Source organism: Herpailurus yagouaroundi, unplaced genomic scaffold, assembly GCF_014898765.1.
Source record: "Herpailurus yagouaroundi ecotype Mexico unplaced genomic scaffold, PumYag 216, whole genome shotgun sequence".
Taxonomy (NCBI): Eukaryota; Metazoa; Chordata; class Mammalia; order Carnivora; family Felidae; genus Herpailurus; species Herpailurus yagouaroundi.
Window position 1 is genome coordinate 13,733,860 of NW_024412447.1, and position 17,590 is coordinate 13,751,449.

Below are 17,590 nucleotides of genomic sequence, written 5' to 3' on the forward strand. Positions count from 1 at the left end.
GGTCACGATCTCGCGGTTCGTGACAGGGTCAAGAGCCTTCTGCAGGAGACCAGATAAGGCATCACTGGCTGACATAGTTGTAACAGAAATAACTGACAAGTTCAGATTTAAGGTCTGTGTAAGTGTGCCTAGAAAAGTGGAGGAAGACGACCGATCAAGCAATTCCAGTAAGCTTCAGTTAATCCATTTTTTCACGAACAAGCGTTTAGTGCTAACGGCCTCCGTGAGAATAAGAAGCCTATAGGAGCACCTGGGTGGCTTCGTCAGTTAGACAACCAATGCTTGGTTTCAGCTCAGGTCATGACCTTGCTGTTCTTGAGTTCGAGCCCCGCATCAGTGCAGAACCTGCTTAGGATTCTCTCTCTCTCTCTTTCTCTCTCTCTCTCTCTCTCTCCCTCCCTCCCTCCCTCTTTTTCTGCCCCGCCCCCTGCTCGCTGGCTCTGTCTCTGAATAAATAAATAACTTAAAAAAAAAAAAAAGCTGATAAATAAAGGAGGGAGGGAGAGCTGGCTGTCACAGAAATATTTTGTTTTGTTTTGTTTCATTTATTTCGAGAGGGACCCCAAGCAGGGGAGGGGCAGAGACACAGGGAGACGCAGAATCCGAAGCAGGCTCCGGGCTCTGAGCTGTCAGCCCAGAGCCCGACGCGGGGCTTTAACTCACGAACCGTGAGATCACGACCTGACCTGAACTTGGCCGCTAAAACCGACTGAGCCACCCAGGCGCCCCTGTTTTCTTTTTTAATGATTAAATGATTGAAAACGACAACAACGACCTAGCTAAAAGTTAAAAAGCCGACCTCAAGAAATGAGGTCACTAAGCTATTTTGCTTCGGTGCCAAGTACCTGCTCTCCTGCTCTTTCCCCTAACGTCCCGTCAGTGAGTTTTGCTCACTTTTATTTTATTGTTAGGCGAGGTTTAATTGGAAACCTGATGGTTTAGCAAACCTGCGTGCTTAGGGCGCTGACTAAATTTTGACACTCAGGCCAGTTCCCTTTCTGTTCTGGATGATGGCGATTAGCGGATCGGTAGGTGAGACTCAACCCTCCTCGTAGCTCCTTCGGTTACAAGCGATGAAGGGTGTTGTATGTGCTACTTTAGCAACTTCCTCCCCGTGAAGGTGTCCCCGGCAACTAAAACCTTCGTTATCTCAATTCAATTAGGAAGCCATCTTGCACACGAAGACGGCTGCTCATCTCCCCTTCCCAGCGAGCTCTTTGTAATCCCCAGGTGCCATCCGCCTGGATGGCTTCGTGGACCTAAGTTGTGGTTAATGTGCTGTGTTGTGTACCGTGCAGTATTAGCACCAAATAATCTGGCAACCAAATTAAAAGAGGCACTCAGAAGGTTTTCAAGGATTTATGGTGAATTAGAAGCTCGGGTTTGGGGTCTGGCTATTACTGCCCTGTGGATTTGTGCAGAAATGGCATTGTCCCCTTGCCTGTAGTGGGCGTTTCCTCATTCTGTTAGTACTCCCCAAATACCACCTGCAGATTACTTCGGGTGCCAGGCTCAGAGGGCCCTCACCCACCCTGCTGTCTCCAGCGACCATACCCACGTACACATGAGAAGCAATGGAACGTGCTATCCGCTTCCGGCTGGAAGTGATCAGGGACGTTTCATCTCGAGTGGGCACAGCGGATGAGTGGGTGAGGGAAGGGCGTACTTCGGTCGTCCCGGATTCTCACGCAAGCTAGCCCAGAGGCCTCCTGTTGACTTTAGTATACAGTGGCAGACACGAGGGAGTTTGAGGTGGTGCAGGCCCAAATGGACTGTGAGCGTCAGTCGGGTGGCAGAGGTTGGAGGAGTGGATCAGAATCAGGCGAAGGGCCGTGAAGGATGGGAGCCTGGCGGGCGGGGAGGGCCAGGCAGGGGGACGGGCACAGAGAGGGAAGCATGGAGCCTCCAGCACCCCCCCGCCGGGGGGGGGGGCAGGGTTGATGCTCATCAGGGGAGGCGTGAGATTCAGAGAGAAGGTTGCTGAGGATTAAGAAGGTGGGGCAACTCTGAAACCCCCATTTTTGAGGGGCGCCTGGGTGGCCCCGTCACTTAACCGTCCGACTTCGGCTCAGGTCATGATCTCGCAGTTTATGATCTTGAGCCCCGTGTCCAACTCTGTGCTGCCGCTCGGAGCCTGGAGCCTGCTTCAGATTCTCTGCCTCTCTCCCTCCCTCTCTGCCCCTCCCCTGCTCGCACTCTGTCTCTCTCAAAAATAAACAAACATTAAAAAAATCTTCTTTAAAAAAGAAAACCCCGTATTTGAGACCTCTACTGGCCTGAAGAATGGTGCCACAGTGCAGAAGGGAGGAAACGGTGAGCCAGTTTCTACAGCCTTCCAGAAAGGTGAACGGAGAGTAGCTTGAGGGTGGATACATACAACTGGGTGGAAACGGAGCGATGGCAGCTGATGGCAAGTGCTTCGCAAGAGGAGAAGTTCTGGTGGTGCCTGCGTGGCTCAGTCGCTTAAGCATCCGACTCTTGGTTTCGGCTCAGGTCATGATCTCACAGTTCATAAGTTCAAGCTTATGTCAAGGACCTTGGGCTCTGCGCTGACAGCGTGGAGCCTGTAGGGGATTCTCTCTCCCTCTCTCTCTGCTGTCTCTCAAAAACAAAAACAAAAAACGAGAAGTTCTCGATGGTTCACTGGCTGATCTCTTCCTCAGGTAGTCGTGGGGCAAGGGCAAGAAAAAGACCCCTGTTCGTTAAATGAGTACCCCCGCTTTGTTGCTGTTTGTTTTTGTTTTTGTTTTAATATGTAACAATGAGCATCTGAAAATTAGCTTGTAGCATGCAAATATTTCATCATAACCTCCCGTTACTAATGTACTGTGATCTATTAGAGTACAGCATAGAGTCATTAACGATTAATTTGCACAGCAGATTATTCATGCAGAATTCCTAATAAAATGAGCTTTGAAATCCTATCATTTAAAAACTTGCTAAAATGGGCCTTTACAGCGAATGATAAACTGTTTCGGAGTGGTGGCGAGTTTGAATCAAGGGTTTTATTCCTCAGGCCGTATGACCTCACAGACGGAACACTGGCCCCGTCCGTCCGGACGCAGGCCCCACTAGCCCCTCGTAGGTTGACCTGCTTTTCTGGCATTCGAGGGTGAGGTGCTTTGTGGGCTGCTGTTCTCCCAGCTTTTGTGAACTTGAACCTGACTGTAGCACGCAGCCCAAGAGCACCATTCGCAGAGTCTCCTTTTTCCATCTCTGCCTCTTCACTGAGATCGTTCTTCCCTGCCGTTCCTCTTGGGGTTTCATCTTTTCTTTTTCCCCTTTTTCCCCTAGAAACAGATGCAGTCAGACCCACATAAGCTGGACTTCGGATTGAAACCCGAGTTCCTGAGCCGCCCCCCAGGCCCCAGCCTCTTCGGAGCCATCCACCACCCCCATGACCTGGCCCGGCCTTCAACTTTGTTCTCTGCCGCTGGTGAGTTCCGAGCCGGAGGAAAGAGTTGTTGTTGAAGAGAACTCTTCTCTTCAAAGAGGAATGTTGTTCGCAGGTACGATTTCTGGGACGCCTGGGTGGCTCAGTCGGTTAGGCATCCGACTTCGGCTCGGGTCATGATCTCATGGTCCGTGAGTTCGAGCCCCGCGTCGGGCTCTGGGCTGACGGCTCGGAGCCTGGAGCCCGCTTCCGATTTTGTGTCTCCCTCTCTCTCTGACCCTCCCCCGTTCATGCTCTGTCTCAAAAATAAATAAGCATTAAAAAAAAAAAAACCCAAAACTACAATTTCTGCCAGCTTGCAAGGCAACATCCCAGTACGTCTAGGGAGATGGACCCTTCGTCACCAATACGCCCTCTTTCATTACAGAGAGAAAAAAAGATCATCTTTCTCTTCGGGGCCTCATGTTGCTTCGGCTCATTATTTGATCATAGAAAACTTGCAGGACGGGGTAGAAACACCTGAGGGATCTGTTCATTAACCTTCGAATGCCTCCTAGGTGTGCCAAAGCGGGGGCAGTGGGAACTGGGGGTCACTGCGTCAGAGAACGACCCGTTTCCGCTCCAAGGACATACAGACAAAAGGCAGCGGACACACAGCCGTAACGTGCATCAGGAAACGAGAACAGCCCTCTCGGGATCAGAGGAGCCTTACCATCCAGGCCTTGGAAAGCCATTTTGCCGCACAGAGCTCCGCTCACTAATGCTTGTAAATGGCGACGCTGCGCTCAATCTGGTGACGAGCTTCATAACTTCATACCCACCGTGCTAAGTAGAATTTATTCTTCTGGACATAAATATTCACGGGGCTCCCCGTTCCTGGTCCGGAGGGAACAAGTTTCACATCCATCCTGCCTGCTGCCTTCCCAGGCTTTTATCCAAGACTCATTTTGGGTTGACCTAAGGCTCTTCCATTCAGAAAGAGAGAGACTCCCCCAATGCAAGAAATCATCATTATAATGGGCCTTGTTGCCAAAGCAAGTGAGTCACCCTTGAGGGTAGATGGAATTTGCTAAGGTCTCGGGTTTTGCTCTGTGAGTTCTGTCTAGGGACGTATTTGAAAGCTTTGTTACCATGGCACCTAGGCTCTGAGACAGAGCTACACTAAGAGCAATTTTTGGAGAGAAATAGAGAGATTTCTCCCTGGCTTCCGTTTGAGCCAAGTGGATGAATTGGCTGCTTTTGCTTCAATAATTCTGGAACTGCAAGGCACCCCTGGGGGCCCTGGGCTGAGCAGAGCCCCCAATCTTCATCGAAGCATTAATTAGCTTGTACTACACAGGCTGTGCAGCCACATTTTTATTTAGCTGGCAACACTGTTAACACCTAATGAATATTCTGGACCGTGTTCGCTTGGTAGAGATGGAGTATCATTTTTGCATTGCCTGGGTGGAGTTATCGATAAGTCACCGTCCAGGACTGAACGGATGACTCCTCAGGTGCCTTCCAATTCTCTGAGTCCGTGACTGTGACAGACGTCCTCCCGGGTTCCATGGCTTCCTCCACGCCCGAGGCCCCACGAAGACCTTGTAGTCCAGGGAGCAGTGACCCAGAGCATCAACTGAGTTCACAGGGTTTCGGGAGGGACAGCACTCCTCCATTTGATCTGTCTTCCTGAGGGAATTTATAGTCGTTTGTAGCAACTTAGACAAAATGCAAGAGATTGTGGAGAAGTGAAAAGTCTCTTCATGCCCTGTGTATACATCCATTCCGGGAGGCCATCTTTCTCGGTATGAGCATCACTGGATTTTGCCCCCGAATGATAATTTGGTGAAACTTTGAGCCGCGGTGTCTAATTCACACACGCACGTGTTAAATGCAGCCACTTTCAGCTTGCTGTTGGGCACTGATGCCTGAAATAAGCTTAGGACGCTCCCTCCGGTGAGCCCGGCCAGTCTCTTCTCTGAAGCCGGGCCTGCCGCCCCGGGAGCCAGGATGCCCTCAGCCTTTAGGAATGTGGGCCTCCCCTGCCTCCTGTGCATGCACCCTGTGTCTGTCCTCTCCCTCTTGCCTTCCCCCGCTTCCTCCAGGAAAAGGAGGCTGTGGCATCTTGAAGAAACACATTCTGATGGGGAAACCAAAGGAAAGGAGATGGCTGAACTAGCACTAAGGTCCCTGGCGGGCAGGTTACTGGTGTCCACAAACACGGACCAAAGGAGCTTTTCCTAGCACCGAAGCCGGAGAGCTGCCTGAAGGTGCTCACGTCCTGTCACCTGGTGCAACGCACGATCCCGGGTTCCGTAGGGCCAGGCCTTGTGACGCCCTTCCTGACAGCTAACACGTGCCTCAGGAAAGGGGTTCTGTGGGGCAAGGCACCGTGGCCCGGACCCACTGCTGCGCGACAGCCACTCCCAAGGACCGTAAAATGTGGTTTCAGGCTCAGTGTTCCTCAGAGTGAAAGACCTGCCCCCCCAACATGCTCCGCGAAGAAAGTATCCCGTGGCCAAATGCTCCCCTTTCAGAAAACGAGCCCAGGAACACGCTAACGGCTCTGAGAAGTCCTTCAGTGAAGAACCACGCTTAGCACTTTGTAACTGGGCGTTTCTTCAAACTCCTTTGGTTACAGGATCACCCCCCTCGCCCCTACCCTTGCGCTATCTCCCCACACTTCTCAGGCTGCGTGTCCGCATCTTGAAAAAGTAACGCCCCGTTTTGGGGGTGACCAGCCCCGCCCGGAGAAAGGGCACGGCTGGGTTTTCTGCTCCCTAACAGGACCCTGTCGTCTCCCGGTGTGTGGCCGGGGTGCCCTTCCGTTAACGCGTTTCTTCCCGAGTGTTCTCCCGGGGCCCTGACGCAGTGAGGAGCCGGCCGCATGGTAGGAACTGGCATTCTGCGAAGCCTGACCCCACCATGTCTGACTTTCTAGGTGCTGCACACCCAACCGGGACCCCTTTCGGGCCACCGCCTCATCACAGCAACTTCCTTAACCCTGCCGCTCACCTGGGTGAGTTGCCCGCGGTGATGGGAAATGATGTGCGTGTCTCAGAAAACCTTTGTTTCCTGCTGTGCTTCCGGGCAAGTCGGCCATGGTCCTAGACACCTCCCTGACCACGTGGGGCGATGAGGGCCCTTGGGAACAAGTTTCAGCACCTGCTGTCCACCCTCGGGGTGTCTCAGCACCCCTGCTGCCACCTCCTTAAAGTAGTAGCTGCGTGCTCCATAGCCGTCCCACCCGAAGGGACTGATGGCACAGTGGGCACGTGCCCGGCCACCTCCGGGAATCCACGTTTACGATGGCCGCTTCCCGCCCAGCGGGGCAAGGTGATGTGGTGAGGAGACGTTGCCTGCTATGTTATAATCCCTTCTCCTTTCACCGTGAGTAGGTCTCCCTCGCAAAGGCGTATGCTTTCTTTGCGGCCTTGATTTATTTGATATTTTCTGCGAATGTGACAAGCAGGTGCAGGCAATGGTGTATACGCAGTGCAGCGACAGCGTGTATAATACGCACGACTTCGGCGCTTCGTCACCGAGAGACTCATTTTAAGATGTCATTTATTTGTTCTGTTAGAACTTACAGGGCAGGAGGGCGTCCTAAGACACTGCTGGGCTTGAGTGATAGTCCCCACCCGGCAAGAGGAATGGGGCAAAAGGCACAGTTCTGGAAAGACAGCTCTCGTAAATATTTTGCTAATCCAGTGCCCAAATCCGAGCGCACCGAAAACCTTTTGCACAACCTGGTAGCAGCAGGAGGGACACGTCGGGTCTGAGTAGAGAGAGGGCGGGGCTCCCACATCTCTTTCCCACCTGCCTGGAAGCTCTTCGTGCTCCTCAGTCCAGTCCAACCTTTTCCTTCCTCCCCATGTGTTCGCAGAGCCTTTTAACCGTCCGTCTACGTTCACTGGCCTCGCAGCGGTTGGTGGCAATGCCTTCGGGGGACTTGGAAATCCTTCAGTTAGTGAGTACCTCTAACTTTTTAAAATCCGCCCTGGACTCTTTGTCTCCTCTGATCTGTCTGTGGCTCAAGACCTTTCTAGCAAAAAGGAAACGATCCTGTTGGGAAACACATTGGCTTACGTCACCGCAAAGGCAGGCCTCAGCGGTGGAGGTTAGGGGTGAGGGTGCATTTACGTCGAAAGCAACGTCTCAAGGGTAACCCATCGTGACTATGTCCTCCTGGGCATCAGGAGCAGTGACGTCACTGACTGAACTCCCAAAACATTGCTTAAGCTCAGTCTCCTCCATATTCTATCCCTGCTATCCACGACTTTAGCCACAGTCCCATTGCAGGGGGGAATTTTGCACTCACCTGGCCTCTGGCATTATGGCGCTGAGAGAACTTGACGGGAAATAGCGGGAAAACAGTACCAGGCTGAGGCTAGCTAGCTGGCAACACGTCATAGTCCATCATCTGGGAGGGCCATGTCGTTTTCGACGAAAAAAGTATCTAGCAGGGGAAGAGTTGTGGCACCTGCTCGTTTTTTAGTCACTGAATTCTCTAGCCGCTGAACACGCCACACGTTTACTTTCGTGCCATCCATAGATCATGTTCTCCTGGCCCCGGAGGCCCCAAGTCAACTCTTAAGCTCGCCCTCCCGACTCTGTCCGGCGCGGAGACCTTCCGCGTCTGCTTAGGTCAAGGCCCTGCCCGGGCTGTGACGTCACCTGTTTCCGCCTGCTACCGCTGCGGGAGCAGCGGCGGTCCCATTCGCGGGGCTGTGGGTAGAGGCTCGGCTTGACCGTGCCTCCGTGCCGAGCGTTGTTCCTCCCAAGTCACCCCACGAGAGTGCACCACGCTCGGGGTTTCTGCATGCACCAGACGTGTTTGATGGGGCGCTCTTGACACCCATCTGGCCCCTTTCCTTTTTAAAGCTCCCCCTCCCGCCCCCCTCGCCTTTGGTTTAAGAACAAAAGCTGCGAGCTACCCCTCCAGCGTAGGACGAGCGCTCCTCTAATGAATCTGTTAATCTCCTTTCCTTTTCCAGCTCCCCATAATATGTATTCATTTTAACTCTGAGTGCTGTTAAAAGTTTTTTGGTAAGTACCTTCATTACGGCAGATTATATAATTTCTCTTAAACCTTTTTGTTCTCCACTTCACCATTTCAGCACCCAACTCAATGTTCGGCCACAAGGATGGCCCCAGTGTGCAGAACTTTAGCAGCCCTCACGAGCCCTGGAACCGGCTGCACCGAACGCCTCCGTCGTTCCCGACCCCTCCGCCCTGGCTGAAGCCAGGCGAGCTGGAGCGTAGCGCGTCCGCTGCAGCTCATGACAGAGATAGAGACGTAGATAAACGAGACTCATCTGTTAGTAAAGATGACAAAGAAAGGTACGGAAAGAAACCGTTCTCGAGCCCCAATGGGGAAGCCCGCTGTGTGCCAAGGGCAGCCGTCCACCCTCCCCGTCCCAGCCTCGTGCTCCAGCTGGCCCCGTGGCCTCAGCTCCTCGCTCTGCCCGAGGCCGGCCCCCAAGTCCCCGAGCGCACCCCCTCGGCCCCGTAGTGCACCGCGACCGTAGCATGAAATCGCAGCACAGCGAGAGCGTCCCGACTCAGACACAGATGCACACTTAGAGCCTCCGAGGTCCCTGTGAGCGTTAGCGTATCCAAATATAAATCTTGCTCTCAAAGACAGTGAGTTGGAGCTTTGGACCAAACACACACGGCATGAATCAATACCATATTTGCTTTCAAGTTCGTGCAGTCCATTAAATCATCCATAGGTTTTTTTCTCTGTCTCCCTCCCTCCCCGCCTCTCTCTCTCTCTCTCTCTTTCTTTTTGTTTGCTTTTAGAAAGTCACGTTTGCATTGTCTCGTCACATTTTTCTCAAATTTCGTTCAAACTCAAACCCTGGGCTCACAGATGACTAATAAAGTTTTGCAAACCTACACGTAGAGGAGTGCCGGCAAGCATTTCTGGTGTGGGTTTTGTTTTGCCAGTGGATAATTAACCTGACTAACCTTTTTTTTTTTTTTTTTTTAATCTCTGTGCTTGGTAACCCATGCCCGAAAAAGAAACGGCCTTAAAGAGGAAGACGTCTCAGAGCATTTTCTCTGAAGAATGTCATCCCTTTCTGAGTTCTTTCTGTAGGAGACTTTCATTTTGAATGACCTGAAAAAAGCAGGGGAAAGACAAGATATGCTTGACAGAAAATACCTAATAACGCTCTGCTTTGGTACTTAAGTCTCAAATATCCAAATCTTCCAGTTTTCTTTACTATGTGTGGGGTGTATGTGTGTGTGTGTGTGTGTGTGTGTGTGCACGCGTGCTCACTAGTGATTGAAAAGAATTCAACTTTACGGACTCTGAATGTGTCCGATTAGTATGCGTTCCTCGGAGGTCATCCTTCTGATTTCTTTCTTAGAAAAGAAAAGAATCCATTTTTCCTTCAAGACAGTATGTTACAAATCTCTTACCCAGCCGGAGGACCGTTTATGGCGTTCAGCATTCAGCTGTCGACTGCCAAAGAGAGGCGGGCGCACCCGGCACCCGGAGCTTTGGGTAGCCTGCCAGGGCACAGAAGACCATGCGACAGCAAACCTTTCCACATTTTTCTTGGTGGAGTCAAACGGCCTTTTGGATTAAAGTCAGGAAACTTAGTAAAACACACTCTTCTTTGTCCTTCACCTTTTAGACGCTTCTCTTCCTCTTCTTAGCCTTGCATGCTGCCTATAGAGACCAGATCCGCAGGGGAACCCTCCTTAATTCTCTCGCCGCAGACTACCCTCGCCTGGGAGCCTTGCTGCTACCGGGCCGGCGAGGCATCTTGCTCCTCCCCTTGGCCACGTCCCGTCTCGGGGCTGTCCCCACGACACGCCCGGGCCTGTCTTACGTCTCCCAAGTCGGCCTCTGTTGTCCTTCTGTCGCTCTGAATCTTCTGCCCTGTGCTCTTAAGTCCCTCATCCCAAACGGGTCCCCCAAGTTCTTGTTCCACACTTCCATTCACAGGGGCTCTTAAAGTGGTTCTCCATTTGTCCCCCGAGGCCTGGGGACCCCACTCTGCCTCCCAGCTTCCCTCCCATCTTCTCAGATTCGGGCTTTCTTGCCCTTCCTAAGGTATAAGTGCTATTTGGGACCCCCAAGCCCTGACGTCATGGTCTCCCTTCAAAGCCCCCTCACATGCTGTGCCCCAGAGACCACTCTGCATCTGTGCCCTTGGCTGTGACGCAGGTCCCTCGTCCCGATGCCGGGAGATCGAAGCCCCTTGCACCCTTCCTTCCTCTGGCTCTGTCATCGCAAAGATCGTCTTTGCATTTGGGCTCTTAGAACTTTCTTCTTACCACTCAGTGACCCTAGGAATCCAGACAGGCAGGCTGTGTTGCCACATCACTGTTGGCCACGTTGGTCCATTTCCACCCTCCGAAAGCGCTTCATCTGTGGCCTTGATGGAGGCACGTGAACCTCACATGCAGAGAGAATTGTTTCCCCCTCAGACTCTCCCACCTGCCCCCCACCCCCACCCGCCCCAGCGCCAGTGCCTTGTCCCCAGAAAGCTTCCGTGAAAGTCTAGGTGAGTAAGGTCAGGGTGGCTGGTTTTGCCACGCGAAGGGCACATCCGGCTGCCTCAGTGACCACGGGAGCCAGACCCGAGCCTCTCTCCCACCACCATTTCATTGGCAGCCCCTCCCCAGGCCGGCAAGCCCATTTCATCTGCTTCTCTGTGTCCCTCTTTTCTTCCGCAGGGAAAGCGTTGAGAAAAGACACTCCAGCCACCCTTCACCAGCACCTATCCTCCCAGTGAGCACCCTGGGACATAACCGTAGCTCCGCTGAACAGATCAGGGGTCATTTGAACACTGAGGCTCGCGAGAAAGACAAATCCAAAGAGAGGGAGAGAGACCACTCGGAATCCCGCAAGGACCTGACCGCCGACGAGCACAAGGCGAAGGAGGGCCACCTGCCGGAGAAGGACGGCCACGGCCACGAGGGGCGAGCCACGGGCGAAGAGGCCAAGCAGCTGGCCCGGGTGCCGTCACCCTACGTGCGGACCCCCGTGGTGGAGAGCGCCAGGCCCAACAGCACCTCGAGCCGCGAGGCCGAGCAGCGCAAGAGCGAGCCGGCCTACGAGAACCCCAAGAAGAGCTCGGAGGTCAAGGTGAAGGAGGAGCGCAAGGAAGACCACGACCTGCCTCCGGAGGCCCCGCAGACCCACCGGTCTTCGGAGCCACCTCCTCCGAACTCCTCGTCCAGCGTGCACCCGGGGCCCCTGGCCTCGATGCCCATGACGGTGGGGGTGACGGGCATTCACCCCATGAACAGCATCAGCAGCCTGGACAGGACTCGCATGATGACCCCGTTCATGGGCATCAGCCCCATCCCGGGCGGAGAGCGGTTCCCGTACCCTTCTTTCCACTGGGACCCCATACGGGACCCTCTGAGGGATCCCTACCGAGAACTTGACATTCACCGGAGAGACCCGCTGGGCAGGGACTTCCTGCTAAGGAACGACCCTCTGCACCGTCTCTCGACGCCGCGGCTCTACGAAGCCGATCGCTCCTTCAGGGACAGGGAGCCTCACGATTACAACCACCACCACCACCACCACCACCACCCTCTGTCTGTGGACCCTCGGCGGGAGCACGAGCGCGGGGCTCACCTGGAAGAGCGGGAGCGCTTGCACATGCTCAGAGAAGACTACGAACACACACGGCTCCACCCCGTGCACCCCGCCTCCCTGGACGGACACCTGCCGCACCCCAGCCTCCTCACCCCGGGGCTCCCCAGCATGCACTACCCCAGGATCAGCCCCACCGCGGGGCACCAGAACGGACTGCTCAACAAGACCCCCCCGACGGCGGCGCTGAGCGCGCCCCCCCCGCTCATTTCCACGCTGGGGGGCCGCCCGGTCTCCCCCAGAAGGACTACCCCTCTGTCTGCAGAGATGAGGGAGAGGCCTCCTTCCCACACCCTGAAGGATATCGAAGCTCGGTAAGGAGGGCAGGACGCGAGGGAGGAAAGAGAAGCCCTTGCGCACCAACAGGGCGCCAGACCGGAGACGGGGAGCCAGCGCGGGCCCACCAGACTGGGGGGGGGGGGGGGCCGCACGCCCCGCCTCCTCCCCTTGTAAAAAATGTATAGGCTCCAGTGCAGATTTTGAAATGGTTTTTTTTTTTTTTTTGTATATCATATGTTGAAATTTTTCAGATCTTTCAGCCAAGTCCTATGTTCTCATGTCTCTAACTCTTTTGGTTTCTTGCATAAGACTTTTTGATTTGAACCAAAACAGTGAAGACGACAGACACACAGCGACGCGGTGGTGACTGGGGGAGAGACAAACAGCGGTCCACGCAGCCCATCGTGCGAAGCTCCTTCAGATGAGAAAGGAAGGCCGTGTACATAGCTATGTAAAAACACACACACAGAAAAAACGAAAAACGAAACACAAAAACACATTGCTTCGTGAGCTAATGGTTCATATATGCAAAGGGTAAGATAAAAGCTTTACTTTGTATAAATGTAAATAGATCAAGAGTAAGTAACATAATACATTAATACTTCTTAAAATGTGCTATTTGCAAACTTAATATCAGCGAGTGCAGTCGGCTACGGCTGCGTTCCCATATATTGTTATAGACAGCTAAACCCTTCAACTATGCAATGAATGTTAGGGCTTTTCACAAAAGCCCTCCTAACTCAAAGGAGCCTTTTCAGATCCATTTACAACATACTTAAGGTCATATTTTCCCTGAACAAGCGCTTACGTGATAGGACTCTGTTTTCCTTCCTTGTTTTTTTTTCCAAACGGAGAAACATCCTATTTTGCAAATCGGACCCGGGCTGAAACTTGGCTCGCGAAGTTAAACTGCTCGCAGGCCGTTGGGGGGGGGGGGTGGGGGTGGGGGGTGGGGGGTGGGAGTGGGGTGGAGCACAGCCCCCGGGAAAGAGAGCCGAGGGCCTAAACACCCAGTGCCAGGGAGGATGGGAGCTGTCAGACGCCAAAATCAGGGGACACAGGTCGCCACCATCAGTCACGTGACTTCACACACACCTCATGTGGGAACCATGCGTGTTTTAGTGTGTCCTGTTTCCTGTCTGTACACGCCTCCTCGGTTTGTAATGAGATTCGATTACATCCAAACACATCCTGAAAGAAAGCTTCACGTTTTCTCAGATGATGGATATGTTTTCACTGTTTTCAATAACTGATGGGTTTAAGGTGCACGTTTCCTAATGTGACTCGCTGTGTTCCAGTTGGTAATAAAGTCTGGGAAATAGCCGGCAGGTCGACCTTGGGGAGCCATGGAGAGTTACAGAGGGTGAGCAGTGGCAGAGACAAAGTTCTGTGTGTGCGTGTGTTTTTAATTTTGCACCAACCTTAATGTGTCTTCATACTTTTATAATACATTAAGCCTCTTGTCTACATATTTGGAGAGAATATGACTTTACTAGCAGAGAAATACAATATATCTTGTCTACTGGACTGTAAAATATATGTATGAAATAAAATTAGTTCCATTGGGTCCTTCTAGTATATTAAAGTGCTATCTGATGTTGTTATCCTGTTTTTGCAAAAAAGAAAAAAAAAGTTAACTACAGACCATTGTTTCTAATAAGCAGAGAGATCTATTTTAGTAGTAAACTGAAGGTTTAGTTGTGAGCTTCAGATTTTGTGAACTCCAGATGTTGTGTAGTGTTTTTTTTTTTTTTTAAAGACAACAACTAAAAAGAAAAAAAAAAAAAACCCCAAGGAATATATACACTGGAACTATAGTGGTAGCTCTCGGTATTGTAAAGAGATTGTTCTATACAGACCTTTTTGCTGTTTACCCTGTATGTAATAAAGTCCTTTCTAGACCCTCTGTGAAAAGACGCGTGAAAACCGACTGAGTTTTCAGCATGTTCTCATCGGCGGAGCCTTCTTGTGTAATGTAAACTGTGCCATGTTATTAAAAAATGTGAACCAAGCTTCCAGCTGCTTGTTTGTGTGAGAATGGCCATCGTTACCTTAGGGAAGAAGCCATACGTGCAAGACCGGGCTCTTGGAAAAGAAACACCTTGAACCCAGCCCGAGTGAGGACGCGAGGCTGACCTACGGCGGCCGATCGCCCTCCCTAACGCAGTTAGTGACCCGGCCGGTTAGGTTCTGTAAACGTTTGCGCCCCACACCGTCAGTTGTGGATCTTACGTTCTTTTTTTACTTTCGTTTTTTGGGATGGTCGCAACGACGAGCCGTTAAGTCACGGGAAGGTACTTTCGGATCTTGCGGGGGATGTACGCACGGGCCGAGGTGGCCGCCGTGCCACCTCGCGTCTGGGGCCCGCCTCAGAGCCCCTCCGCATTCACTTTCTCTGCATCGGTGACAGATCTGATTTCGGGCCTCTGACAACAGTCATTGCTTGCTTGTTCCTTTGCGTTTCAATCTGTGGATTCGGTCAGTTGTATGTTACTTAAGACCTTCCCGGTATTTTTTTTTTTTTTTTCCCTGTCTCCGCTCTCTGTGTCTCGTTGAATTACATGGCCTGTCCCTCATCGGTTTGCAGACTTCCCCCTCGTCCTCTGAAATCTGTTTTGTTTTTCCAAGATGTAAAAAACTGTCGACCTGATGAAATTGCTGTTTGGATGAGATTGTTTGGATTGGTGTTATCTTTCTGGGGACAAGACAAAAGCGGCCCGGGTCAGCGGGACGTGGGCGGCTGCTGTCTGGGGAATCCGCGCACAAGTGGCCAGGGAGGGTGTTTGGGAAGCGGGGTGGGCACCCGAAGACCGTCCTGGCGGGAGAGCTGGGCTCGGGCAGAGCAAGGGGTTTCCCGAATAAAGACCCGCTCCTGTTGGCTCTGCTCCTGCGTTCATATCCCGACTCCCAGACCAGAGAAAATAACCCGAAGAAAAACTAGAGGATCGGAAAACACGACAAACGCTGTTTTTCCGAATGGGCCAGTTCTCGGGACCTTCCAGACCCTGCGTCTCGGCGGCGGCTTGATTCGCTGTGCCCGGCAGACCTTCCCGCGTCCCCTTCTCCGTGCACCTCTGCACGTCCCATCTGCCGTGTCAGAACGTAGAGGAGTCAGACTCTCAAATCAGTCATGGTATTTAATCCCTGGGGCCTTATTCATCTCAACCTTTGCTTCTTTCCCCTCTAATTACGTTCAGCTCCCCGGCATTGATGGGTACTAGCACCAATTTGATTTCCTGCTAACCTATAGATGCTCTAATTATCTCCACAGCCTTTGACTGACAATGATCTTGTTACCTCCTAATGGTAACAGACAAGTAAAGCAGCAAATATAATGATGCAATAATTACCATTTGGGATGGATATTCGCAACGGCGTTTGCTGTTTATCCCTCCTTCTGCCTCAATCAAGGTGGATGAGAGGAAATCAGATGTGACTGCTGATGTTATATACGTCTGCAGCATAAAAAGACGCGCAGGGCGGCATCTCACGGTGCCAATCAGCCCCGCGGCTGCGGGGTGCTCGACACCTCCGGAGTGCAGATCCGTGGCATCGAATCGGCTGAAGGCAGAGGCCAACGAAGATGACGCGGGCTTTTTCACATTATTTTTTAAACGTCCCGGCCATTCCTTCCTACGAATTTCCGAGCGATTGATTAGACGTTGGAAAGCTTTCAGATAGGGCCGTTTGTCATTTGGGAAATCGTAGCATCAGAGACGGCCCCACACTGTGAAGTGCCGGCTGGCCTTCGGCCCCGATCCCAAGTACAAAGCAAGATTGTGACATCTCACGTCCCAACTGCCGGAAGCTTCTGATAAGGAGCTTGGACCAGCAGTCAGGGGTCCAGCGGCCGCCCCTGGGCCTTCCGTACTCAGCGACCTCGAATCCCGGAACCTCTCTGGAACTGTTTCTTAATGTGTAAAATGAGCCCATCCAAACGTAACGAAAAGACGTGCAGGCGGTGAGCCCAGCGGACGGGGGCAGGGCCAGCGGAAACCACAGACCGGAGCGGGCCCGGCCCACGAAGAGAAAGCCGCTTTAGCCATTTTTTTACAAACTCGGTGCGGTTACAGTGTGGTGGAAAGATCGGGAAGATCGTGAAGATCGGCTGCCATAGTTGGTGGGACTGACGGGGGTGGGTTGGTGTTCCTCACGGGCTGGGGGAGAGGGGAGCTAGGGCAGCGTCGCTGGGGTCTCGACCTACCCTCCTACCCAAAGCATCCACTGACTCAGAACACTGAACCCAGAAGCCTCCAAAGCCTGTGTTCCTGTGCAGGGTGCACAAACGGGCCTCAGTTCCCTCCACTGTAACTTGAACGTGTCGGCTGATATTTAAGGCTCTTCAAGCTCTGTTTGGATTTTGTATCTGTGCTGGGCCTTGGGTTCTGCTTTAAAACTTTTTTTTTTTCTTTTTTTTACACCTCCTCACACCCTGTACCACTCCCAGTGCATCTTGGCAACTTCTTTGGTGATCTGCAGAACCTCTCCGCTCTCCCCCAAAGGCCCTGGTGTCAGAATCTGAGCCACCAAGGAGGTCAGACTCCACCATCTCCAGGAAGCCCCCTCCCCCCACCCAGTGCCTCTTCTTACACTGACCCCTCCTCCTGGAGGCCTCCCGGCTTGAGCTCCCTCCACCCTCCACCTCCTGTTCTGGTGTTCCTTAGGCCTCATCTTCTCTACAGCAGGATTTTGCGCCCCCCCCCCCACACACGCCCCCCCCCACACACACCCCCCCCCCCCCCTGCAACGGGCAGGGCCTAAATGGTGTGTGTCCAGACAAGGTCCTGTGCTCGATGACCAGGCGGGGGGAGGCCACTCCTGCCTGGTCTGGTGAACCCCATGGCCACACAGCCCTGGCCCGCACACCTTTTCCACCTACGTACATCACAATACGATACCCACACAAACCATCAACCTGAAGCGGGTTTGGTTTACTACCCTTGTGAGGTGCGATCAGGTCCCCCCACCCCTTTTTCATTCCACTCGCTTCTAACTCATGTTTTTTATTTTTTTTTTTTTTAATTTTTTTTTCAACGTTTGTTTATTTTTGGGACAGAGAGAGACAGAGCATGAACGGGGGAGGGGCAGAGAGAGAGGGAGACACAGAATCGGAAACAGGCTCCGGGCTCTGAGCCATCAGCCCAGAGCCTGACGCGGGGCTCGAACTCCCGGACCGCGAGATCGTGACCTGGCTGAAGTCGGACGCTTAACCGACTGCGCCACCCAGGCGCCCCTAACTCATGTTTTTTAAACGTGGCTGCAGCCCACTCCCTCCTCCTGCCCCTTTGAAAATCCCGGGTCTCAGTCCC

At 52.8% G+C, this 17,590-nt stretch overlaps 1 protein-coding gene across 1 annotated transcript in view; it reads left to right on the forward strand.

Annotated features, from left to right (window-relative positions):
• Positions 1 to 12,757, forward strand: part of AUTS2 (activator of transcription and developmental regulator AUTS2) — a 28,623-nt gene extending 15,866 nt beyond the window's left edge. The window contains exons 9-13 of the mRNA XM_040456308.1: positions 3,295 to 3,436; positions 6,318 to 6,395; positions 7,263 to 7,346; positions 8,497 to 8,719; positions 11,072 to 12,757. Of these exons, the coding sequence (XP_040312242.1) occupies positions 3,295 to 3,436; positions 6,318 to 6,395; positions 7,263 to 7,346; positions 8,497 to 8,719; positions 11,072 to 12,320 (1,776 nt within the window). The 3' untranslated portion in view covers positions 12,321 to 12,757. The remainder of the gene's footprint in view (positions 1 to 3,294; positions 3,437 to 6,317; positions 6,396 to 7,262; positions 7,347 to 8,496; positions 8,720 to 11,071) is intronic.
• Positions 12,758 to 17,590: the final 4,833 nt, after the last annotated feature.